Source organism: Tiliqua scincoides, chromosome 4 (genome assembly GCF_035046505.1).
Source record: "Tiliqua scincoides isolate rTilSci1 chromosome 4, rTilSci1.hap2, whole genome shotgun sequence".
NCBI lineage: Eukaryota > Metazoa > Chordata > Lepidosauria > Squamata > Scincidae > Tiliqua > Tiliqua scincoides.
Genome location: NC_089824.1, coordinates 6,076,007 through 6,102,420, shown reverse-complemented (window position 1 = coordinate 6,102,420; position 26,414 = coordinate 6,076,007). Strand labels below are relative to the sequence as shown.

General features: G+C 42.7%; 1 protein-coding gene across 3 annotated transcripts in view; it reads right to left on the bottom strand.

The window, feature by feature from the left end:
* Positions 1-26,414, bottom strand: part of SLC45A4 (solute carrier family 45 member 4) — a 90,366-nt gene that overhangs the window by 33,552 nt on the left and 30,400 nt on the right. For 2 of the 3 annotated variants that reach the window (XM_066623893.1, XM_066623892.1), the window contains 2 exons: positions 20,095-20,222; positions 9,791-10,424 (listed from right to left, as the gene is read on the bottom strand). In XM_066623893.1, coding sequence (XP_066479990.1) covers positions 9,791-10,025 — 235 coding nt within the window. In that variant the 5' untranslated portion in view covers positions 10,026-10,424; positions 20,095-20,222. The remainder of the gene's footprint in view (positions 1-9,790; positions 10,425-20,094; positions 20,223-26,414) is intronic. The other variant, XM_066623894.1, reaches the window with a different exon arrangement.

Below are 26,414 nucleotides of genomic sequence, written 5' to 3'. Positions count from 1 at the left end.
AGATTTATCATTCCCTTTATGCCCCAGCTTGCATTGTAAATCTGAATTCAGGAAGTTATTCCCCAAATACTGTTTAAAAAGATTCTGAAAAGTATATCCCATTTTTAATTTTTTTTTTTTTTAAGTCCTGTATTGTATTGGCAACCTTCAGTCTCGAAAGACTATGGTATCGCGCTCTGAAAGGTGGTTCTGGCACAGCGTCTAGTGTGGCTGAAAAGGCCAATCCGGGAGTGACAATCCCTTGCTCCCGGTGTGGAAGGGATTGTCACTCCCAGATTGGCCTTTTCAGCCACACTAGACGCTGTGCCAGAACCACCTTTCAGAGCGCGATACCATAGTCTTTCGAGACTGAAGGTTGCCAATACAATACAGGACTTAAAAAAACAATATCTCCTCTAGCTTCAGCAAGAGACACAAATCCTGTTTCAAATGAAGTCTACTTTTGAGCCGAGTGGGTTGACTATTCAGACTAACTCTGAGAAATTGTTACATAGTACGCCAGTTAACTGAAGCTCATTCATGTATGGAGGATCATACGTACTCAGGGCATTAAGAGGGCCATTGTGCCAATAAGCACATAATTCTGCTGACAAAGAGTTTTCGTCTTCTCCAAAATAATAAACTACTATTAGAAACAGTCTATTAAAGGGGTGACCAGACTTGCTTAATGCAACAGCCACAAACTGCTTCGTGAACTTTTTGTTTAAAAGCGATATATAAATACGGTTGATGATGATGATAATATGAACTTCAGATGTTTGAGAGTCGCAATATTTAAGCAGCATTTAAATTCTTAAAAATATTTACTCATCATGAACATTAAATGTATGTTTTAATCCACTGGACTCTCAGTTTATAACAGGTAAATAATTCAAACTTGAAATTTTTTTATTTATATTAATTGTGATGCAAAGAGGAGCTCAGTCCACATATTTCCATGAACTACACATTTTATAGTATGTCAAAGAGCTGCACGTGGCTTCGAGCCACGGTTTGGCCACTCTGGTCTATTGGCCGTTCCTTCCTCTACAATCCCTTCCCACTGATTTTAGAAACAGAAGTCTCAGTCCAAGTGAGGAGGAATGGAATTATTCTTCACCTCTTAAAATCCCCCCAATATAACTGATAGGTCCAATGTGACCCAGCTGAGAAGAGCTGCACAGAGACATTAGGCTTGTTTCTTGGGTCCTAACATGATGTGGATCTGACAGGTGTCAAAGATGGTCTACACTTGAAGGATATTCCTTCCCTTTCCACTTAGGACTTTACTTGCATTGTTTATCTAGGACTCTGGACAAGCAGTGGGACAAGAGGTTACATTCCTATTAGTTTATAAGAAAACTGATTTTTGCCTAAGGTAAGAACATTTAAAGAGATTTAAATGTTAAAGAACATTTAAAGCAATTTTTCTTTTCTTTTCCAAAAACGCTTGGAATCCCACTGAAAAGTACCCTTTTTACATGTCCAATAAGAACAAACTAAGGCAGGCAGGAGGTTAACTAGACAAAGGCAGTCTAACAGGATCATACTGGCCAAACCAAGCTGTCTACTGCTTAAGTATATGTAGTAGGAACAGACCCATTACACTTGAATGTAATCATTGTAAAGTAGCAAAGGAAAGCCTACAAACTCTGGCAGGACCATGGAGGAAAGGATAAACTGGCATGGAAGCTTGCAGACAAGGAACACTGCCTTCCGAGATTCCAGTTTTAAAGAGGCTTTTGTTAATTAGCTATTGTCTGCAGAACTATTTGCTTTAATTGTGATTTCATTCTGTATTTTTTATTAACTGGAAAATTCTATGAGCAATCTTTAGTTGGAAAGGTAGCCTGGCAACAAAATGAATATGAACAGGTGAGAGGCGTGAACCCACTCGGTTCAAACTAATGTCTTTAAGCAGACAGCAGAGTCCATTCAATATGCTTCAGTGGTTGCAATCAAGTGGTTCATTTCAAGTCACCCTCGTCTAAGACTAGGGAATTTCAATTCTTGAAAGAGGTTGAAAGAGGATTTATTCCATAAAGGTTACAAGCAACCTGGGCAAGACACAAATCAAGCTGGTATCTCGCTTGGTCATTGCCAAAAGAACGTGCTCAATTTCAGTGGCTGGCTTTCCAAACTGGGAAATGGGACAAATTTGGCAGCCTCTTAAAATGATAGCTGTAAAGAAGTATTGTACCACTGTGTAACTCAGAGATAATGACTTGTCTTCATCTCTGAAAGACTGCAGACAGATTTCAATTGTGCAAATAAAAATACAATTTGCTTGATTTTTAGCTGGTTCTTAAGACTCAAGGAATGTTGAGAACAAAAGCAGAGATCAGTGTGGCATTGGTTCTTGCCTTTTTTGCTGTTTACAAGTCATAGTAGGTAAGTGCAAGCTCTTGGTTTTAGAGACAGGCTGCCTCTGATTGCCAGATGCAGGGGAGAGCACCTGGACGCAGACTGAGTCTGTTGTCTTGTGTGCTCCCTGCGGCATTTGGTGGGCCACTGTGAGATACAGGAAGTTGGAATAGATGGGCCTTGGGCCTTATCCAGCAGGGCTCTTATGTTCTTATGCTTTTGCTGTTCTCTCATTTAGGCGGTTGTTTTTCAGAGACTACTTTCATGGACCAGATAAGGAGAGAATTCATGTTGATGTGCAAGAGTCGCAAAGACAGATGCCAGCTGGACATAAAAGCCTCCACAATTGCCGCTTTAGGCCTTGCAAAACGCAGCAGAAGAATTGCCATCCATGTCTCAGAAATTGTTTATATTTCAAGGGACATAATTCACAGAATACTAAAGTGCAAGGCTGACTTAAACCCCTACACTCCTGCAACGGGAAGATGCATCATTTTGACAGTAGACTTTTAGTACATTAAAAAACCCTAGCCTCCCTTCATCTTCTCCCATTCTGTCAAAATTGAGATGCTTCTGCTAGGTATCCATAGTAACCGCCTATTTAGTCAAGGTTTAAGAATCTTTGAGTAAAATAAGCTGTTCCTATTGACAATTACAGAGAGAGGAAACTGCATTTTCTTTGTTGATTTATATACACAGCATGTTTACACAGATTTGATATTATTGCCAATAGTAATGCTTCCTGCAATTTGTGGTGGAAAATACTATGAATCTCTGCCTGTGTACTTGTGACAGTAGGGAAACTGAGGATATCCAGCAACTGCTTCCCTGCCCAATTAATGAGCATTATTATTTTTATTTGGTTTATTAGTTTTCCATTAAATGTCCCAAAGTGTCATGCAGTACATAAAAACATCAGCACTGAAACAGTTTAAGTATAAGGTTTTCAACAGTCAACGGAATTAGAGAATTCAATTTAAAAACTCAACTCCAAACACCCAGGGAACAAGTAGGGATCCAGAACACTAGAAAAACAAGGCAGTGCAAGGGAAGAAGATGGGGGCTCCTGGCAAGAAGCACAAGGGTCATCTTCTGTCACTGGTAATCAAGGGTGACATACAGTGCATTTCTAGGAGCTCCTTAGCTTCTTTCCAGTAAGGGAATGGCAGAAAAGCTGGTGGATTTCACAACCAATAAGGTCTAATAGCTACGACTATGACACAAGTTGGCGAGTGAAAGTAGTTTCCACTGCTTGGTTAGCAACCTCCTCTGTGTTTATATGACTAATAGTAAAAGCACTACTGGTTATGTTGACCACTAATTAGCAGCTGCTGGTAATTACATACGCAGGTCATCCTGCCAAAGCCCTTGCTGAAAAGCCATGGCTTTTCACAGCGAAACTGCCTTTGCTATACCACAATATTACTTACTACTTGTGTCTCCTCCCCTCTGATGGCCCACACAACACGGTAAGGAGCCCTCAATTGCCAAACTTGAGATCAAGTGCCACTTGGGTTCCTCTCCTTCGAGAACCAGCTCCTGCAGTGACCATTACACCTGGTCTTCATACACCTTTATGATACACCTGCAGGCAAATCAGGTAATTGGTACCTGAATAGATTTATCTTCCCCTCCTGTTCCTTTTTCATATCTGACTGTTAAGTCATCATTTTAAATGTAAACTGCCTTGAGTGCTCTGGCAGAATGGGTGGTGTAAATTCTTAGAAAGACAGCTCTTAAATGCGCACCCAAATGCACTGAATTCAGCTTTTACAATTTCAAGATGTCTAGGTGCTCTTATTGGAATCAGCAAGTGGAAAATTCTCTCTTCTGAAGAATTCTGTCATCTATCATATGGTGTTATTTTTGACAGCCAGCCTGAGCTCAAGCATGCTTGCTACATTTCATACCAAGAGAGAATGAAAAGGTAATCCCAAGTCCTTAATCATTACATCCAGGTTCTGCATATTCCATTTCTACGTATACCATACCCAACATGACAACTTCCAGCGATCCTTAGCCATAATAGTGCAGGAAGGACCTGAGGGTGCCCCTGGTGCAGCCCACATGCTAGTAGTGATGTCACTGTTCTAACTGCATGGTGGTTTTTCTGTAAGCACATGTGAGGGTGGGGAACACTTCAGTGGCCAGCCACATGGTTGAGGATTGACTTCATGAGTGGGAACTGGGAGATGAATCCTCAGTCATGTGACTGAGTTACTGAAGTCGTGCCCTAAAAAGAAGGAACCACTCAGAAAAAGAGTTCCCTGCATCTAGGGTAAAGTTTAAAAGCCTCCCTACTCATGTACAACCTGGGAGATCTAGCAGTCAAATGCTGACTTTTTCAGCCACAGTCTTACATAAGAACAGCCCCACTGGATCAGGCCATAGGCCCATCTAGTCCAGCTTCCTGTATCTCACAGCAGCCCCACCAAATGCCCCAGGGAGCACACCTGATAACAAGAGACCTGCATCCTGGTGCCCTCCCCTGCATCTGACATAGCCCATTTCTAAAATCAGGAGGTTGCACATACACATCATGGCTTGTAACCCATAATGGATTTTTCCTCCAGAAACTTGTCCAACCCCCTTTTAAAGGCATCCAGGCCAGATGCCGTCACCACATCCTGTGGCAAGGAGTTCCACAGACCAACCACACAATGAGTAAAGAAATATTTTCTTTTGTTTGTCCTAACTCTCCCAACACTCAATTTTAGTGGAAGTCCACTGGTTCTGGTGTTATGCGAGAGTGTAAAGAGTATCTCTCTAAAAATGCTCTAAATGCTCTAAAAATCTCTAAAAAGTCTTTAAAATTACACTTTGGTATCCAAGCTCTCTAAGATGAGGCAACTCTGAAATGTCCTTGATTACGCCTCTGCCTCCCTTAGAAAAAGGAGTGAATAATTCATACAGCTTTCAAGAGGAAGAACGTGGAATATTTCAGCTGCTCCAGCTCAGCTTTCATAGAATATTCAGTAGTATGTAGAAAAAGCTTTTCAAATAGAATAAGAGCACTTGTCACATTAAACATAATGGCCACTACAGGACTGAACTGCCACTACAGACGAACAGGTAAGGGAATTTACGGCACCAAATTCTGACCCTAAAAGGTAATAACCATAAAAGCGACAAAGGGTTCTTGAGGCAGCAGTGAACGGCTCCTCTACAGGAGTTTGTTCCAGTTCTGAACCATTGTACCTGAACATTTTGATTTTATAGGAACTTGCAACATAGGGGCTGAGAACCAGAGGTCTTGATTTTGTAAACGACCATGAAGCAATAAAGAAATGAGCCAGTGATGGTAACACCCTCTCACCTTCATTGACACACACACTGTGGATGACAGCACCCTGAAATGAAGAGGAGATGCACACATCCTATACTCCCACTTCCTTTCACCTCATTTTGTGATAGGACATGGAAAGAACCTTTGCCTCTCCCAGCAACTGCCTGCAACTCCTTTAGGAAATCCACCTCATGCTCAAGAGTCATACTTCTGTGCAGTAGTTACCAACTCCTGTTCCTTTAGCCTACGTCTGACATTGCTGGGGGAAGGAGAACAGTAAATCAAGTCATGCAAGAAAGACCCACCTGATAAACAGGGCTTTCTTTCTCCTGTTGCTATGCTACTAAGCCTGGATATGGTTACCCAGTCGTCTCTAGCTACTAATCTGGAAAAAGCACTACTGAAGGGTTATGCAGGATTCAGTTCAGAGCACCAACACATAGAGGTGAACAGTCACAATGGATGTTTTGTTCAGAAGACTCCTATAGGGTTCACTAAGGGTCAGAGCTTTTCTTCCATGGAACCCCATACCAGAGCAGTTCCCAGACAACTGTGAAAGCTGCACAATGTGCAACTGAGGAAGATGGAATTCCAATGGAAATTCTCTTCAGATGCAAGTGCACCTATAAACTGACTGACTGATTAGGACTGAAGTCAACCCAACTTACATGCCAACATCCCTCAAACAGGGCATACCAGTCCAGTTTTTGGTGATACAAATGTAAGCCCTAGATCAGGGGGGTCAGCATTCTTTACAGCAAAGGAAAAGACACCACCACCAAACTTTCAGGTTTCACTCAAAGAGTTTCTGAGTTCAGTCGTGACCAACTGTGCTGTCTAAAAACATACCACAGTTTGAGGCCTCTATGCCTAGAGAGCCCCTTGCTCTATACAAAACATGCCTAGTTGTTTATCTTTAAGGGCTTTGCTCCTTGAAATAAAAGATAAAGTTACTTGCAGCAAGGAACAGGGCTTTTTCAGGACTGGCAGAATGAACCTTCTCAAGAAGCACAGTCATGTACCCCCTTTCTAGTCTTCCAGCTGCTTATTACTTCTGGTGTGCTTTGGGATGTTGAAATGACACCATTTCATTATAGCAATATTTTTATTCTGGTTTTATTTGCTTTATGGCATGGTCTTGAACCTAACCTGATTTATTATGCTTTACCTTATACAGGTACCTTATTAGTACCTTATTTATTAGTAAGGTACATGCTTTGCTTGCAGAAGGTCCCGGGTTCAGTCTCCTACTAAAGAATCTCAAATAGCAAAACTGGGAAAGTAGGACTTGCCTGAAGTGTTGGGGAGTCTGCCAGTCAATGTTGTCAATATAGGGGAGGAAAATGGACCGTGCAAAGCAACTCTGTACGGCCAATATCTGGTTGTCAGTAAGATCATACTGCACACCTTGAATCCCAACCAGAGGGTCCTTTAGAATCCCTACATAGGCACTTGCATGAAGCAGGCAAACTCAAGGTGTCAGATGAGACCTCTGCACACATGTGCACACATGTTTTTCATGCTACTTCTTACATGGAGGTGCTTTCTGCATAGAAATGGTTAAAATGGAGAAGCTCATCTGCACTCCACCAACAGCTGGATGGTCAAGGTCTCCCAGTACATAGTTTAAATTGTCAATTCAAACAAATATGGCTGGATGGACAAGGTCCCCCTCCTCAATGTTTTGATTAAGATTCATTCAGAACAAAGCTGTTTCTCAAGCAGGCTTTGGGAGGCTTGAACTCTGCAGCATCAAAGAGAAGCAATATAGCTTTACAACCAGAATTACTACACAAAAACATTCACAGGCAGCATTGCACAAGCTAAGCTTTGCTATTCTTCACCTTCGTATTGTTTGATTACTATAACAGTCATCAAACTATAAGAGCTGTTGAAATTCTCTCTCAAGCTGGATAATCACTTGCAAGACCTGCAATGGATTGGGACACACCAGTCTTGCATCTTATGATAAAAGGCTTCACAATACCAAGTGCTATACCATCACCTTCAATTTTCAGCTTAGCTCAATCTGTTTTAACTGTAGCTGTCCTGTATACTATGTTACATTTGACACAGAGAGCATTACATGCATCCTGTATCAATATCCTAGAGATGCAATTTAAGGAAGATAATTTGCTTAGATTTTTATTTCCCAGGCTACGCTGAGGCATCAAAACTGAACAGATCCTGTGCCAGGTCAGTTTACCAAAGAGAAAGAGAGATTTGCCCAAGGCCAGCAAGCTTAAACTTTATCTCCTGCTAGTGGACTCAATGCCATCCACTGCACCACACTGGCTCTCAAACTTGGGCCAGCTTTGCACACACCCTGAAGTCTGCTTCCACTAGCTGAGATTAAGCGAGGCAAACATCTAAATTAAAATCTAGTTAGAAGCATACCAATATTGCACAAGCAGCAGCATCACATGGACAGATATTTCAGACAACTTTTGATATGTACAATCCAAGTAACTTTGGTTTTGCAGCAAGATATACTTTGGTCCTGGGGAATCCTTTACCCCACTTCAAAGAATGGCAAATCATTTAATATCTGCCAGGTAAGCTGAAGTGTTCCACTTTTGAAGCAGAATTTATAGTGACTGAGATTCTGAAGGCATCCAGAATGGCTATTCTATGAAGCAGGTAGGGCCCAACGACTTTCTGTACACAGATTCTAATCTACACCTGTTGCTACCTATAGTATTGGGCTGGCCCAGATCTGAGGCCAACAGAGGAAATGCCTCAGGTGGCAAATGGGGGTGCTCCCACTCCCTTCTCCTGCTCTTCCTTCTCCTCCACTCTAGACTGAAAAAGGGAGATGGGTGAGCTAGAGTGTCCTACCCCCATCCACACTTCTGCTGGACTCCTTTCCTTTTCAAAGTCAAGGGGCAGGAGGAGCAGGGGCTGGGACACCACCAGATAAAGAGGGAAAGCATTTGGCACACTGCCTTAGAATTTGAAGCAAGTAAGAGGTGATCACATCATGCAGGCAATCTGAGTGGGAATTCCCAGCCTGAGCAGTGGATAAGGGAAATAAGATAAAGTGGTTGAAAAAGCAGGAAACATTTGGACAGCTAAGAGTGGTGGACATGGAGAAGCTAAGGTCATGGGCAAGAGTAGGGATATATGACAGCAAAGATGTAAGGGGCAGAGCCATGGAGGACTGTGATGTAAAGACAAAAAAGCTTGAGTTGGATCCAGGAGAAGATAGAAAGCTAGTGTAGGAGCTTTTAGGAGGGATGCAAAGTAATTTGTGGCTGCGAATGATTTTGGCAGAAGAATGCTGGATAAAGATGTGAGTTGTGAGGTGAGAAAACTGAAAACCCAAAAGAAAATTGAAAGTTGTCAAGAGAACTCTTGAGAGCTCAAGGAAGCTCTTTCTTGAGAGCTGTCAAGAAAGCTGTCAAGAAGAGAGCCAAAAGAAAGCTGTCAAGGTGAGTGTCGTTCACCAGGGTTTGAACTTGTTTTTGTTATGTGGACAAGATGGATAGGCTGTATTTTTTCCATCTACCACAAGGCAGAGTGACAAGATTTGACAACAGACTTGGTAATGGGAATGAAAGAGGGGGAGAAATCAAAGATACACAAAAGGTTTCAAGCCTACTCAATGAGACTGGTAGCGCACGTATATCTGGTTCAGTGACCACTTCAGTTTCATCCTGTCTCTCATTCCAAAGCTTCCAGCTCCACAACAGCCTGATAGACTATCTTCCCAGCCCTTATAAACATATCATTCTGGCAAAAAGCTGATCTATATTAATTGATACATCATGGTGGCTGTTTCTTCAAGACTGAGTCTTCATGCGGCAGTAATATCTTGGGGCTGGGCCAGTGAGGCTATGACATCTCATGCCACTTCTCTCAGGACTAGCACATTGGTGCAGGAAATTACTGCAGCCAACTTTCATGACCTCCAGTTATAGATGTTTCTGCTCTAGTGAGATACAGTACAGAGCCAAATAAAAACTAAAAAGGTATTCTAACATGGGAACGGCAACCATGTTGTAGCACTTTACATGGCGGCCTTTAGTGTAATCACTCGGAGCCTGCTATGACATGTTTGAGAACTCTTGTGAAAGTCAGTGTGATTGGCAGTTCCATGGGTAGTGTAGCAAAGGATGAATGATGATTAGTTATGATAATATGCAATACAATTGTACTTACCAATTTGTAACAACACGGGCGTCACCAAAGCTGTCTCCATGGCGTAACAAAATTCTCTGCCAAACATCACAGCACCATGCATCACCCAGAGACGTACAGGTATCCGGTCTATGGATCCTTCGCTTATGGTCTCTTCTTTACTTTCATTTTCTGGTTTCTGGAGCTGTACCACAGGTAGCTCTTGAACTTGCATAGATTCCGAGTCAGCATTCTGGGGAGCCATTTTCATTACCATAAAAATATATAATATATTTATTATACCTATATAAATAACACTATCATCTGTAACGATAAGTTAAGATGTCTTCTCTTTTTGATGGCGTTGCGTTCCTCATGCAAGCAATATTTGTAATTTCCCTTGTTGCAAACAGGTTTCGTCATCAATTTTTCATGGAGGCTTTGAAACATTCAGAGGAACAAGAAGCTATTTGGTAGGAAATTCAACATATGGCTTGCTGGTTTGTTGCTCGTTTACTGTGAACTAGAGTTAAAAATCCATAATTGCCATTCAGTTAATACCAGTTTCATTATTATTATTGAAGAGGTGCTGAAGTTGATTTGTTTGCTACCCAAAGGCGTAAAGGTGACACAAAGAGCTGCTCCACTGTTAATCCCCATCGAGTGGCTGATTAATCTGCAAACAAGAGCAAAATGCAAGTCATGGGCTGCCCTGAGTACTCCGAGGCACACAAACTTAAGCAAGGTCCTTTCACTCTTATGGATTGCTCCTGAGCAAGAAGCCCAGTTTTAGGTGTTTATTTTACTATATTTATTACCCCTCATTGCCACCAAGTTGCTCAGGTGGCATATGTAAATTTCTTCCATATGTTACTTGTAAAACAGATTAGGTTCAGAGTATTGACTAGCCCAACATGATTCACTGAGCCAATGGTGTACCTAATTGGGTGCAGGGGGTAGCAGTTGCACCAGGCATCAAGCTTTAGGGAGGCAACAAGCTGAACTTGACACTAGTGACCAAAATTGTGAAAATCTTGGTATGTATGAATACCACCATCATGTTATATATCATTGGAAAGGTAATTTAATGCAGAATGCAGTGAAGCAAATGGCACTGGAATATCTGTTTTCCATCCAGAGTTATGGCCAATTAACCAGAAAATGAAAACACAACTGATTTCTGGAACAAAAAGTGGATTTGCTTAACTCCAAACTGACCTATAAGACTGTTCGTTCTGAGTGCCAATGAGATATTATGATACAGCATGGAACCAATAACTTTTTATTTATTTACTTAATTAAATTTGATTTTGTCATGCAGGGGGCTACAAAATCTTCTTTGACAGATAGTTGCAGATAGATGCCTTATGTATGCCACTATCTGGAAGGAGGCAGCAGAACAAGTGGGTGGTGAGGTGCTGTGGGGAGGAGGTGGGTTCCTATCAATTTCCACTCTTTAAAAAGCTTGGTTGTGACATCACTTCCGGTTGTGACATCATTTCCAGGGCAACATTTTGAGCTTGGCACCGGGCTACATGATCATTAGCTATGCCATTGCACTGAGCTTCATGGCTGAATGGGGGTTTGGACCTAGAAACAACCAGAATCTAAAGTCAGCTCTTCCCCAAATATACCACACTGATTTACAACGATTATGCAGGGCTGCCAAACGGCTGTGCTGCTTTTTACTAAGTTTATGGAAGGTATTGGATTATGTAAAATGCTTTTTCTGAACTCCAAAAACGTCAACAGGGGCCCAGGGAATGGACAATCTTCATCATTGTCCCCCACCAGAGCCCTGGTATGAGAGAGCCAGGAGTTGCAAAACACCCATCAGCTTGGGTGAGACAATGTCCTGCACTCTTGAGGAAAAGAGCTACCTGGCCCTGGTCACCAGTACCTGTGGGAGGGGAGAGGAAGAACTATTTCCCCCATAGCCACCATGAAATCTCTGAAGAATAGTTGAGACCTAGAGAACAGAAACTGCCCATTGTTGCCCCCCAATCTGTCACCATGGCTTAAAAAATGTGTTTATTTTAACAGTTGCCTTGAATGTCGATGTAACTTAGTAAAATTCTCTTGCTCAGTTTCACACACAAAAGCCACCTAGTATCAGCGCAAGCTGGAAGACACCATGCAGAGACAACTGTGCAAAAATGGAGCAGGCAGTGCTCTGACTTGGAACCACACTTCACAAAGCACCACATGCACACCTAGTGGCATAGCTAAGGGGGTGCAGGGGGTAGCAGTCGCACCGGCCAACAAGCTTTAGGGGGGCAACAAGCTGAGCTTGACACTAGTGGCCAAAATTGTGAAAAAACTGGTATGTATGAATACCATCAAGTTATATGTCATTGGAAACATAATTTAATGCAGAGTGCAATGGAACAAACCTCATTGGAATATCTGTATTCTATCAAAAGTTATGGCTAATTAACCAGAAAACAAACACAATTGCCTTATAGAACAAAAAGTAGATTTCTTTAACTCAAAACTGACCTATGAGACTGATTGTTGTGAGAGCCAATGAGATGTTATTATGACACAGCATGGAACCAGTAAGGTGTTAATATGAGTCAGCTCTCATTTCCATGTATCATAATACCACTACTCCTGCTAACTGGTAAAGAGGCACTTTTTCAAGAGGGGCTCCTCTTGTATTTAGCATGGAGAGAATAACTGTCCCTCTTCACCCCAGCACAGCGTCTCCAACCAATAAGGGGCACACAATTTATTTACTTAACTAAATTTGATTTTGTCATGGGGGGCTACAAAAGTTTCTTTGATCCCAGGTAGCATATAGATGCCTTGGCTATGCCACTGACTGGGGGGAGGTGGCAGATCAAGTGGGTGGTAAACTGCTGGGGGGAGCAGGCAAGTTTCCCCCAATTTGCACTTTTTAAAAAGCCCAGGTGTGATGTCACTTCTGGTTGCGACATCACTTCTGGGACATCATTTTGAGCTTTGCACCGGGCTACATGTTCATTAGCTATGCCACTGTGTACACCAGCAGTTGATCTGTGCTTGTGACAATGAACATACTTCAGGGAGCAGCAACTGAAGAACACGCCCACTGCATGTTTAGACACAAGCAAACACTCCTGTTTACTGTTACAAGTGGTGGTCAGGCACCAGTAAACCTATGGTTTCAATTAAATGGCTCTTCAGTTTATGACTGGTTTAACATAACAAGCTGATAGTGCTATAGCAATTCTATTCAATGAGGCAAAGTTCAGTTACAATTCAGAACTGAACACTTAAATTTTAACAGTCTTTGTGAAGCTTGTTCATCTCAGCACTCTTGAGTAGATTTCCACAGAGTACTAACACTGTTGTAAACATCGAGGTTAACAGAAAGAGTAACTTTGGAAGTTCAAAACCATCTACTCCATTTACTAGGATGCATTTAAGAAATGCTAATTATACCTTTAACTGAATAAAGCCTAGAGCCCCAATCTTAGGATATGCCAACAGTGTTTACAGTGAAGTTGCACTAACTTTAGGTATTTAATGTTGCTCTGCTCTTCATTTACTTCTGCACTGATTAATAAGCACTAACATATGGGCATCAGTGTAGACATTGATGCTGCCATAGGTTGAGACAGCACTTTCACATGCTTTTGCTTAACATACTGAGTATTTTTTGAAGTTTCAGAAATCTAGTGTTCAAAGTGCCCTGTTTATCCATTGCCCTGATTCAAAAGTAGACTAGCTCAGAATCTGCACAAATGCATCAATTGACTAATTTGCACAAGTGTCTCATAACTGAGACATTCAAAAATCCAGAATAAGGCATAATCCCTAGTTAAAAATGCATGCAATGCTCTCAAAGATTCCTCCTTTTGTTGGTTATGGTAGTTTATATGTTTAACACTACCCTCCTCAATAAGAAACAAGATATAAGTAAAGCAAGTAGAATGCGCAACTGCATAATTAGTGCTAGGTATTTGTAAGAAGGTATATGAAACTAGCATTACTAGGGCAGCTCAGTTGTTCTAATAACCCAGTTGTATGCAATACTAACATGGAAGATTAGATATCCAGTTTATTAACTGGGAGCCAAAATAGTGTAGTAGTTCAGGAGTTGGACTTATAACTGGAAGGATCCAGGTTGCTCAGCCATGAAGCTTACTGGGTGACCTTGGGCCAGTCAATAGTACCTTTCAGTCTCCTCTAGTTCACAGGGTTGTCGTGAAGACAAAAGGAGGGGTGATGGAGCCATGTACACCACCTGCTCCTTGGAGGACGGGCAGCAAAAAAGTGAAATAAATAAAACTAAGAAATTTTATACTTAGTTAGACAACTGGTCCATCAAGGTCAGTGTTGTCCATACTGACTCAAATGGTTCACCAGTATTCCAGGTAGAGATCCTTCTCAAGTTAACCTGAAAATGCCAGGGATTAAATCTGGCACATTCTGATTGCAAAGCATGTGCCCTGTATCAGCAGTTGTCAATGTGGGTCATGTGTTCCTTCCCAGGGCAACACCATACTTCAAATAAGCATGACTGCCCTGGGGGTTTGTGACCTCCAGGTTGGGAAACATGGATTATTAGATCACAAGTGAAAATGGAAAGTACCTTTTTCTAAGTAACAGAAGCTATGGGACACGGAAGGAAGGATCAGACGGAAATGAAGCTTAGAATGGGGCAATGAGCAAAAAAAGCTGGAGATGTTGTGCTCTACACAAGGGGTGCCCAAACCGCAGCCCTGGGCCACTTGCGGCCCTTGAGGATTCCCAATACAGCCCTCAGGGAGCCCTCAGTTTCCAACAAGCCTCTGGCCCTCTGGAGACTTTCTGGAGCCCACAGTAGCCTGACACAACTGCTTTCAGTGTGAGGTCGACTGTTTGACCTCTCAGGTGAGCTGTGGGATGAGGGCTCCCTCTACTGCTTGCTGTTTCACGTCTGTGATGCAGTAGTAGAAGCAAAGGAAAGGCCAGCCTTGCTTTGTGCAAGGCCTTTTATAGGCCTTGAGCTATTGCAAGACATTCATTCATATAAGTATCTTTAATATATTCATTTATGTAAACTTATATAAATTTATTCAAATTTTAAATGTAAATTGATTTTTTTTCCCCAGCACCCGACACAGTGTCAAGGAGATGATGTGGCCCTCCTGCCAAAAACTTTGGACACCCCTGCTCTACACCACTGAGCTACAGGCCCCTCCTCCCACACACAGACCCCTCTTGAACAGAAGCAAGCACAGCAGTATTCACTGGGGCACAAACTCTCACAGTTAAGATATACTGACCTTAATCATTCCAGTGTCAACTTTCTCATTGTTGTGCACAAAATGCTTTAAGACTAGGAACTGGCTCCTAGTTCACACACAGTGAACTACACACAGTTCACAGGCAGTTCAATCCTATGCATATTTACCCAGAAACAACTCCTACTGTGTTCCATGGGGTTTACTCCCACACACGTGTACAAAGTATTGCAGCCTTAAACTTGGAGTGTCCACCTACTTTAAGGGACTTGGCTGAAATTCTAGACAACTTCCAAGGTTTTGTCCAATTTGTTAGGATTTTCTCCTTTGAATAGCAGTATTCCATGCCACATCCCAGTCTGCTTTTAAAGTCTCCACAGTTTCAAAAATGATTTGTAGGGTGGCATAGCTGGCTGCTGGTTGGGAAACAGAAAACCAAAGAAGCCCCCTTGAACCACAAAACTAGATTCATGGTGCTTGGAATCCTCACCCATTTTTGTAAGATGCATAATGTGGAATCTTTAAATTCCTTCCGAAACCACTACTGCATATGATAAAAACATACTGCATCAAACGCGTAAGTACAGTTTGTAACAGACACAAGTGTCATACTCCATGGCAGCAATACTTGGAATAGACCTGATAAACGGATTTATCTGATAATGTGATTTATTGAAAAAAGGGAACCACTATGACTAATAGAGACAACGCTAGTTAGATTATTTAATGTTTGACAGAAAGACCATAGAGATAGTATCACTTTGAAAGAGATCTGAGGAAAGTTGGAGTGCATCTTTTGTGTTTTTTTTTAAAGAACTGAGTGGGGTAAAGAAGAGAATCTGCCCTTGGTGCAGCCTGAAACCGATCTTAGAAAGAGCAGTGTAATTAAATGGCTCAATAGCGCATGTACTCCACCTTAAGGCTATTGCAAACAGCAGGTGTTAGGACTTCAATTTAATGCCCCCCCACAGTTGTTTTGCTCAACATCCAGCCTGAATGAGTTATGAAGAACTTGAAATCTTTGATCACTACATTAACATTTTAGATGGTCCTAATAAAGAAGCATTCCTTCACTGTGTTTTTAAGACAGAAATGTGAATGCATAAGATACAGAAGTTGCAATGGGAAAGGACAGAACAAATGTTTGCTTGCTAAATATAAAAGACGTCTGTCCAGTGGAAACAAGCGTATGAAATTCAGCAAACTCCCCAACTCCAGGAATGGACGAAGTCCGCAATTTCATCCAACTCCCAATCCCAGGGAGTGATACAGCACAGGCAAAGATTTCAGCCTTTTGCTTTCCTAGCACTAATGTTCACAGCTAACTGTCACACTGCATAGCAGGACAACACTGAAGAGCCCCGAGTTAAAGGTATCACTGAAAAGTTCCATTCTAGTTAGAATGAGTATTTGCTACACTTATAAACCCACCTTCCTGCTAAAGCATTTAAAGCACTTAGAAGTTTCAGAATGACTTATGAGCCAAGACACATGATACAAAAGAAAAAAGTAATGGGGAGGGAAGAAGAATATTCCTGTTAACTCTCCTACTATTACATAATGACCAGGAGGAATGGTCACTTGGTGGAGATGGTTCTGGAAGGAGGAGATGGACTTAAACAGTTAGTTTCCGTCAAGTTGATGGAGAACGCCTCACCGTCTCATGAAGCAAATTCCTCACATAAACAAGGGTGGAAAACTGCAGAGATTCATCTGGATTCTGATCTAGTGAAAAGTTAATTCAGTATTCATTCTAGAGACCAAAATGATATTAGGAAGTCATACTTCAGCAATCCTACACTACGTGTGTTGGCCCACAACCAGCACTCCTGAATTTCCCCCCACGTGATCTTACAGGGTCTTGGGGTATGTTTCTTCATGAAAGAAGCGACCATGATCTCTAGGTTGTTACCGACACCCTCTTCCTTCATGACAGCCAAGTACTGAGGCTCAAGCAAACTGCAATCATTTGACAGGTAATAAAACTTGAAGCACAAATACACGAATACATATCAAGTCTGATCACATCCTTAGATGGAGTATAAACGTTCATTGTCTTATCTTATTACTGAGCAAATGTTAGTCAGGCCCCACCTAACTAAGAATTACAAGGCACACGAACATTTAAGCCAAGACAATATTGTCAAACAATTGTCACTGATCATGTAGGGCACAAACCACACTGCGCCCTATGCTGGCCCAAGCCCCTTGGGCCGGCCTAGGAGGGTCGCAAATGTGCCAGAAAGCACGTTTGTGCTTCCTTGGGAGGAAGCCAGGCCGGCACTCCGAGAAGCGCAGGCCTGCAGAGGCTGGCAGAAGCCTCTGCGCCAGCTTCCTCCCCAGCACTTTGCATCAGCTCGGATGAGCAGACACAAAAGGTAGGCGTGGGGAGGCAGGGAGGAGGAGGGAGGGCGATGGGCGGCCCTGGGGGTGGACAGGCTGGGAGCAGGAGGCAGGGCTAGAATCTGGCAGTTATGCCGGATCCCAACCCCTGTTCCCGGGGAGTTCGGAACGGCTTCAAGCCGCCCCACTCTCCTCAGACTTGTGCCACCTAAGGAGGTGGTGCAAATCTGAGGAGACCTATAGGCACCAGCAGCCCTTACCCAGGGGTAAGGGGGAAAGTTTCCCCTTGCCTCTGGTTAAGCCGCTTCTGGCCACAATCCTGCGCTGGATACAGCGCAAGTTAGGATTGCACCCTAGGTCTGACAACTTACAGATGGCCTGCATGATCAGTGAAAGACCAATAAGATGGGAAATATACATGGCAGGAAACAGAAATTTGCTTAATGCTTCAGCTGTGTTAATTCCCCCTTGAACCCTGTGATGGCCTCTGTTTCTCTTTATGTGTCACCTGATCCAATGCCAGTCTTATCTGTGATTGGTGTACCTGTTCTGATGTCAGATTTGCTAGCTTTGGCCTGATGCAATTTAGCACTGAGGAAGCTTTGAGAATCTGAATTCTAAGATATGCAACTACATAAAGGGGAATCATCCTTGCATCCCAGGAATAATTTCACACTGAATTGAAATGCCCACATTCATTCATTTGGCCAGAAGACACAGTGCTGTGCACAGTCATGGACTTAAGGTGACAATCTAAGCTGCTGTAGTTTTTAGGAGCAGGTGTGCTATTTTAACGCCTCCACATGTGGCAGTCTAGTTTCATAGCACCTGCTAGTCCATCCTACACAAGGACAGAAAGGAGGCACAGGATGGGTAGCTCCCTGAAATTAACATGAAATACCTGGAGGAAGAAGTACCTCCTCTTCTCTGTTTGCTTCCCAGTTCTTATTATTATAATACCCAGTTATTATTTCACACTCATCCACCCAGCTGTGCACTATGGCATGCAGGCTTGAATGTGGCAGCTGCCCCATTGTATGCCTTTATCAAGATCAAAACAATTAAGAAAATGATCCAAGAGATGCTTTCTCTACATACGGATATTTCACAGTGTGGGCTCTGTCCTACAGACACTCCCAGCTCCTAACGCAAGACTTCTTTCATCACAGCCGACTTCCTCACAATGAAAGTTTGAAACAGGGCCAAGATGTGGTTACTTCTCAGCACTGACAGAATCCTTGGCATTTATCTAAACTAGCCCTCAAGGATACAAAGTGCAACTGTCTGACCCTCACTGCCAAGGGCACACATAGTAAAGGCACTACAAAGCCCCTGAGGGAAGGTCCAACCACGGTATGTGTGTCCTTTTGGGAACCATCAGCTCCATTCTGTGCTCCAACTCCACAAGGTGTTTTATTTAGGGTCATAATTGTTGCAGAAATCCTGCTTGATAGATTAGGTTTCTTCTCTCTCACAGTGGCCTGTTCTACATGTTGACCCAAATGAAGTGGGAAACAGGAAAGGGTGACCCAAGAGTCACTGTTGACTGTTTTACCAGACCCGCAATTTTTGAACAGCAACTTCTTGGAGTAAGTCTGCCCTCCATGCCCTTTAGAGCTAAGACAGCAGCTACTTTTGCCCAGACAGCATGCACTTTCACTATTGTGAGTTGTCAAACTACCTACCTATCTTCAGGCAACTCTTTCCTCACATTAACCTGCTTTTGCCCACAGTTCACTGTCATGAATATGTACACATTAGGCCTTGGTTAGCATGTGGAGCCTGAACCAAACTAAGTCAGTAACGGAGAAGTTGCTAGCAGTTCCTAGCTACAAGAATGTGAGTAAACAAACACAAAGATTGTTGTCTCTCCTCTGCTGGCCAGAAAGGACAGACAAGAATTGTGTTTGTTTACTCACTGGACACTGGTAAGGACTCAACACCTTTGTATAAACTGACAGTGTGCCTTAGAGCACATACTGTCCTTCCCCTGTAGCTGTACATTGCAGGGGTAAAGATCATAGTGGCAGGCAAGATCTCCTTGCCATACAGAATGGAAGAACCTCAGAGTTCCCAGAAATACAGCCTGAAAACATTGTTCATACAGATGTTGGCTCCAATTAAGCAACTTCCATTTCCCACTCCAGAACCAACTAGCCAGGCAGCAAATCTTTCTGCTTCCATTCCACTGACTGCTAAAAGGCTTTGCAAAACTCAAGCGCAGCAATGGAGATCACACATGCAAACTGAGTACGTTCAAGCAGGATAAGCAGATTGGCACAGATCACATAGATTTGCAAAGCTCACTGTGTGGCATTCCAACAATGGTATCTCCCCTATAAGGACAATTCTAGGTGCCCATGGAAGCATTAGTAACTGCTAGCTCTAGCAAATTATCAGTCCACTAGCAAATTTAAACCAAATTTAATTCATCCATTAAATCCAAATTTTATCCTTTTGCTACAGTTAGTGTGCAAGATGGATTGTATCAAAAGGTAACATCCAAAGTGTCACAACAAGAAATATAGCAGCAAAATTACACAAGCTGGTGCATGCTAATTTTACGTACAACAGATTGTTCTTGAGCACACATGACAGATGTTCATGGAGGCTGGCATCTGAGGTCTCAAATATCATGCACATGGAGTGGTTTACAAAGCAAGCTAATTATCAGTTACTCTATAATAGCAAGATGGAGATCTCAAAAATGTCAACCCAGAACTTTTTTTAATTATAGACTAAGCATTCCCAAACAACATTGCAAGCAACCCATTGGGTGGTCATGTTTACCTGTCATTCAAGCAGTCTAGGCATTAATACAGCTGGCTTGCGTTCCTCAATCAGCTCAAACGAAGAGTGACAGTAAAGTTTTATAGAGTCAACTTCTATATGGACGAGACTGAAAAACCTCAGGGCATCTTAAATGTAAAAGGAGGAAACAATCAATGCATTTGCTAGTTTTATGACAGTTATGACAGCCATATACAAAGTAAGCCAACATCTTCCCATCCTCTATTCACTCCTGTTTCCAGACAAGGCTTCTCATTTTATAACAGTAATTACAAAAACCAAAAGGCTCCTGCAACACCCAAGTACTTTACCCCACTGGAGCTGCCTGTTGCATCTCTATTCCGGTCCCATTTTGGCCTTGCCTTCATCCGCACAGTCTTGGCAGTGTCTGAACACTCCTGTCGGTCTTTATATCAGATGCAACTGGATCATTTAACCGCTCCTAACAGTGATGCAATGGAATTATCTACCCACTCTCCAAGGAGCCTTCCTGTTACATCTGTGTATAAGTCACTGCTTTGGGCAAATTCTTTTTCCATAACTATGACTTACACAGATCAGAACTCAAGAATGTAGTTGAATTCAAAGGAATGAAGTCAGGTAATTCCTACACTCTAAAACAAGGCTTGCAGGATGTAAGATGAAAGTACACCTTCTATTTTCATTCAGAAAAACAGTGTGCCACCATCAGAAACCTGAGGAACACTGCTGTAGGGCAAAACTACACACTATGTAACATGCACAGTTTACTCGTGCCTTTTTAAAAAAACATTAAGGCATGGTTTGATCAGGATTGGGACCATTTTTGCATAATGTTCTGAATAAAAATAGTTCCCCTGGGGCTAATATTTACCACAGGAGAGAAGTGTTCATTGATGACAACAGAAGCTCCCCTTCTGGGGTTAACAGAACCTTCAATGGGTTCAATTTTCATCAGGACCATATCACAGCAAGGACAAAGTACTCCCTCCCTGTGTGCTACAAATTCCTTGACCCTCTCTTCCTTGCCCCCTCCCCAATAGTTGCTATTTAAACAAACATGATAGAACAAAGCATTCAAAAATATTTTAAAGGAAACATTAATTGTCCAGCCCACAAGTACACACATTTGCATATATGCAACTTTGAGCAGAAATGGCTCAAGTGGTGGTTCATGTACTTCAACTGTTGAGAGCCTGGTATTGCAGTGAATCTTTTGGGCTTTATTTGTAACAGTATTGATAAAATTGCCAGCAAAATGAAGAAAAAGTGACAGTGTTGACCTTTGTAATTGTACTAGTAAGGCAAGCATGTCTTTAACCTTTATATGACAGTTAGGTTGTACAATGATAAGGGTTGCAGGAGTATTGCAAGGCAATGATCTCTTCCAGCTCACCTTTAAGAGGCTGATGTTACCTAGCAAAACATCAGTTGGTGATACGGAAATAAGTCAAGCCTTATGTTCATCATCAGATGGAGATGAAGCTAAGTCTAGGCTTTGAACGTACACTACTCAGTTAAGAAATAAATTCAGCATGCTAAAAAATGCCCCGCCCCCCCCATTCTGTAGAAAGGACCCCACCACAGTGAGACAGCGTGACTGCCATTTCAGGTGTAGAGGTACCACTACACAAGCTCTTTGGACATTTAGAGTTTTTCAGAAGGTCCATTTCTCCCTACCTCCTTCCCCACAGAAAACAGACAAGTTAACACATATTTTTATATCCTGTGCTGAGTGCGAGTATCAATGTGACCACTTGCTTATCCCTTTAAACCTAATGAAATGTGAATACAGTGCTTGCAGTATAAACAGGGCAAAAGCAGCCCTCAAAAGGAGTGGCTCATTCAAGATATTCTAGGCTGAAATCTTTAGAGAAGGGGAGGAATAAATAGATCCAAAACTGTCTCTTGCAGAAGTGCCAGTAATTATTTCTTGCATTAATTTTTCAATTTGCTACAGTGCCAGCTTGGAGAAAACTGTCAGGGAATCCCAGGAAAACTGTCAGGAGCAGAGGGTAAGCCCTTGGCTGGCCAAGACTGGTAGATAAATAGCCTGAAGAGAAGAGCATGGATCCCAAGGTTGGGAGGGGAAGAGACCAGATTTACAGAATGTGTTCTGCAGCATGCTTCTCTGAGCTTCTTCTCTGCCTTACCCCCAAGTCCTGTGAACCTTTTGTGGCTGCATTTGTCATTTTCTAGTCTGAATTCCCTTCATTTCAGAACCTGCTTTGTGCCAACTCCACAGTAGGCACAATTGAGGCTTGTACCTTTGTCTTAAATGCCAAGTCTGTTATACTCTATACATACTGAAAAATCACAACAGTCTCCATGTGTACCAAATACAAGTTCCCAACCCACACTGCTGACAACCAGCACTCTTTGCTCCACTGGCCGGGGGACATAAGTTTTTAAAATCCAGTGTATAGAAAATGATTTTATACTTCAACTATAACAGCTCTTTCACCTTTTAAAGCAAGTTTAACACATATACACCAGTCATAATGTATACTTTTCTCTCTCTACACACACTGAGTTAAAAACTCCTTTCTAAGCAAAAGAAAATCAAGAAGCGCAAAAAACCGACTTGGGGACAACTATTCTAGATGTGCCACTGTTTTATACTGGTCTTCCTAAAAGATCCAGTGAACTGCAGTCACTACAACAGCTAGGATCACCCATATGCCCTCCTGCAATCTACCATGATTGCTAACTGACCCCCACTGTTCATGCTCTATTAGGCTCTCCAGCTAGTTAAAGTCTACAACATATTTCTCAAGTTATTTTATTCTCAAGAATTTTTAGAACTCTTCCAAACTGCACAGACATTTACTTCCCAGCCTATGAAAATAATTGTTCAGCCTGGATGAGAGCAGCCAACTCTACCTCTGACTCTTCCTCCATCTTACATTTACCTCCACTCCCTTGAATTAAGAACATAAGAAAAGCCCTGCTGGATCAGGTCAAAATCTCATCTAGTTCAGCTTCCTCTATCTCACAGTGGCCCACCAGATGCCTCCGGGAGCACATAAGACAACAAGAGACCTGCATCCTGGAGCCCTCCCTTGCACCTGCCATTCTGAGGTAGCCTACTTCTAAAATCAAATGCACATCATGGCTTGTAACTTGTGATGGACTTTTCCTCCAGAAATTTGTCTTGTCCTCTTTTAAAGTCATCTAGGCCAAACACCAACACCACATCCTTTGGCAAGGAGTTCCACAGACTAACTACGTGCTGGGTAAAGAAATATTCTGTTTTGTCTGTCCTAACTCTCAATTTTAGTGGATGTCCTTTGGTGTTGTACGAAAGGGGAAAGAACATCTCCATATCCACTTTATCCATCCACTGCATAATTTTGTATATCTCAATCATGACCCCCTCAGGCACCTTTTTTCTAGACTGAAGAGCTCCAAACGGTGTAGCCTTTCCTCATAAGGGGAGGCCCAAATGCTGTAGCCTTTCCTCAAATTATGGTATAGGTAGCTCAAGGTTGAGAACTTTTGAATTCTAACAAAAAACTCAAGTTGGTTCTGAAGTCTGCCCACCCTTGGTTTAATTGTAAGGGAGATTCTTCCCCACAGGTATGCGTTTTGTTCAGAAAGTTGTAGACTGATAGACATTAACACAGTATGCCTCTATTTCTATTACACAGAAGTGACCTAAGGCACAACCTTGAAGACATCTTTTGTCCACTATGTCCTTCTGCACCTCTGAAGCTCAACAGACCCCACACTGCTTATTCTTGCTCATACACACATTGATTCTCTTACCAAATTCCACAGAAACTGTGTCTAAATCTGCAATAAAATCACAACTCAGAAATGAGACCCAAGATAGCTCCCAAAGACAAACTAGCAATAAATTAGTATTAATGTCTTAATCAGAAATAAGGTAGAGTTAAGACAGACACATAGTGCTATTGCTTAAACTACTGTAAGTCTATTTCCAAAAATAATAACAGGCGCACTAATCACCACAGGCCCCATTTCTGCTGCTTCGTAATGAAGCACAGCCCAAGGGAAACATTTCCAATGGGCATTGTTACTGCATAATTGTTATTTGTTAATGCAAACTGGAGAAAACAAGCTGCAGTTGTCCTAACAACTTCCTCTATTGCCTTTTTTTGAAGTGTCAAGGTGACCAATGCCAAACCATGTGATTTCCAGCACTGCAATGCAGAGCAGCAGGCTGTTAATCTTGGCAAATAGCATCTCTCATCATATGCCACAGTACCACAAAATCAGTTTCAGCTAACATACCCCCACTGAACAGTGACTAACTTATATGATATTGTGCATCACCAGACAATATACTGATAACATTTGAATCAGTCTGGAAAGTTCCAGAGCAGCTCAAAATCTCTGCTCAAATTTGCATATGTTCTGCTAAGATAGGAAGAGGCCTCAGTTTTGAGTAATGTGGAGTTAAGATAATCAACTAGATTTCAGATATTGTAGTTAGGGGAATATTCTGCACCTTACATTTGACAGGCCACATGTATCTTGCGTAGCCAGTGTGCACACATACAGGAACTTTAAAGCACCTGGAAAAACTTAACTGAGTCTGGCAGATTCCTAGAAGCCAATTATAGTTAGCCTATTCAACAGGAAAGAATAGCTTGATTCTTTACTGATCTCTAAGCCTTCCAATAGCCTCCCTCTGCCATAAGAATTGGTGTGGTGTAGTAGCTAAGAGACATGTGAATCAGGACTTCAAATGCCACCTCTGCCATGCTGGCCTTAGGCAAGTCACTCCCTCCCAGCCTCAGCTCCCCAGCAGCAGCAGGGGAAAAACACTCACTACATAGCAGTAGTTCTCAAACTGAGACATGGCTCCTTGGGGAGATGTGAAAATGGGACTGTCACCTAGGCCCAGCCCAGGCTGCCGGGAATTCCCCAGGAGCAGGGGTCTCCTCAGGGGTAGGGGACTCCTCGGGAGTAAGACCTAAGCACTGTCAGGACTGGGGTCCCAGGCAAGACACCTCCCTGGGTGTAGGACCTAGTGCCTCCTGGGAGCAGCCAGCAGCCATGTGGGCAAAAGGGGTGCGGCTGGCTTCATAAGGAGGCTGGGCAGCCTAGAGAGAGGTTGCTCCTCTCCAGTTGGGAGCAGGGTCAAAGGGAAGGCCAGAGGGGGTAGCCACCCCAGCCTTATTCAGACAATCCAGGCCCCGAGGGGAACTTTGCATACCTCAGCCCTGGAGAGAAGGGGGGACAGCAGGAGAGGCAAGGTTGCAGAACCAAGGACCCGGTACCAACTACCTCCATTGGAGGCCAGCAGATCAAGGGGCAAGCCCTGAGGTACCGGGGGCCCTCCTGAGGACAGCTAAGCTGACCCCGGACAACAGCACTACAGCCCTCGGGAACCCATACCCCTGGCCGACAGGCATCAGCCGGAGAGTTCTGTCTGAAACCTCAAGGGGTCGGGAAGGAGTGGGGAACGAGCCTTTCGTGCGCCGATGCCACAAGTCTGTGTAAGGCAACAGGCCCCATGAATGTTAAGCGATTGACGCAAGTAAACCGTCTGTGCAAAACAGCTGTGTGCCTCCCGTCCTTTCCGCTGACGACTAACTCTCATCGACAGGGTAAGGCCCCGCACTCGGTCGCACCCCAAGGGGTGGGGCCTCCACCCGCCATGGAGATTACAGGGACCCACAGAATCCTTGTAAAAACCCATCACCCTATACAATGTTTATGATCATAGCCCTAATAGGGAGCTGCAGCCAATGGCCCAGTAGGTCAAGGGAGCTGCCAGTCAAAAAAAAAAGGGAATTGCTGCCATATAGGTTGTTGTAAAGAATTTATGAAGTGTTCTGACACTTGAAAGCACTATACAAATGCTAACTATTATGTTAAAAAAAACAAGTTTTTGAAAATCCAAGCACAGCATCCACCATCAATTTCATGTGATACAAAAAAATCAACATGAGAAACCTGAAATTAAGCCCCCACCAAAGGAAATAAGAAAATGGTGACATTTTTTACCACCTAATTTACAAACAGGGAGAGGATGTAGCTATCTGGTAGAGTATGTGGTTTGTGCATACTGGGCCCCAAATGCCAATAAATCTGTCGTGACAGGTCTGTCGAAGATGATACCTTGGGACTTGGAAAATATCAGCAGGGCTCAACTCTGAAAAAGTTAGAGAATGATGATGATACCTGGCCTGCCTTTGTATAAGATTCCCTCCATGATCAAGTAAATGCAAAATACTGGCAAGATGTAGTGCCACCCTAGCTGGTACTATTGTCGTAAAACATGAGCTAGAATGATTGCTCTGCCTCTGCAAACTAGTTCAAGAGGAAAGAATTTCCTAGAATGCACGGTTGTTGACAATGATTTCCAC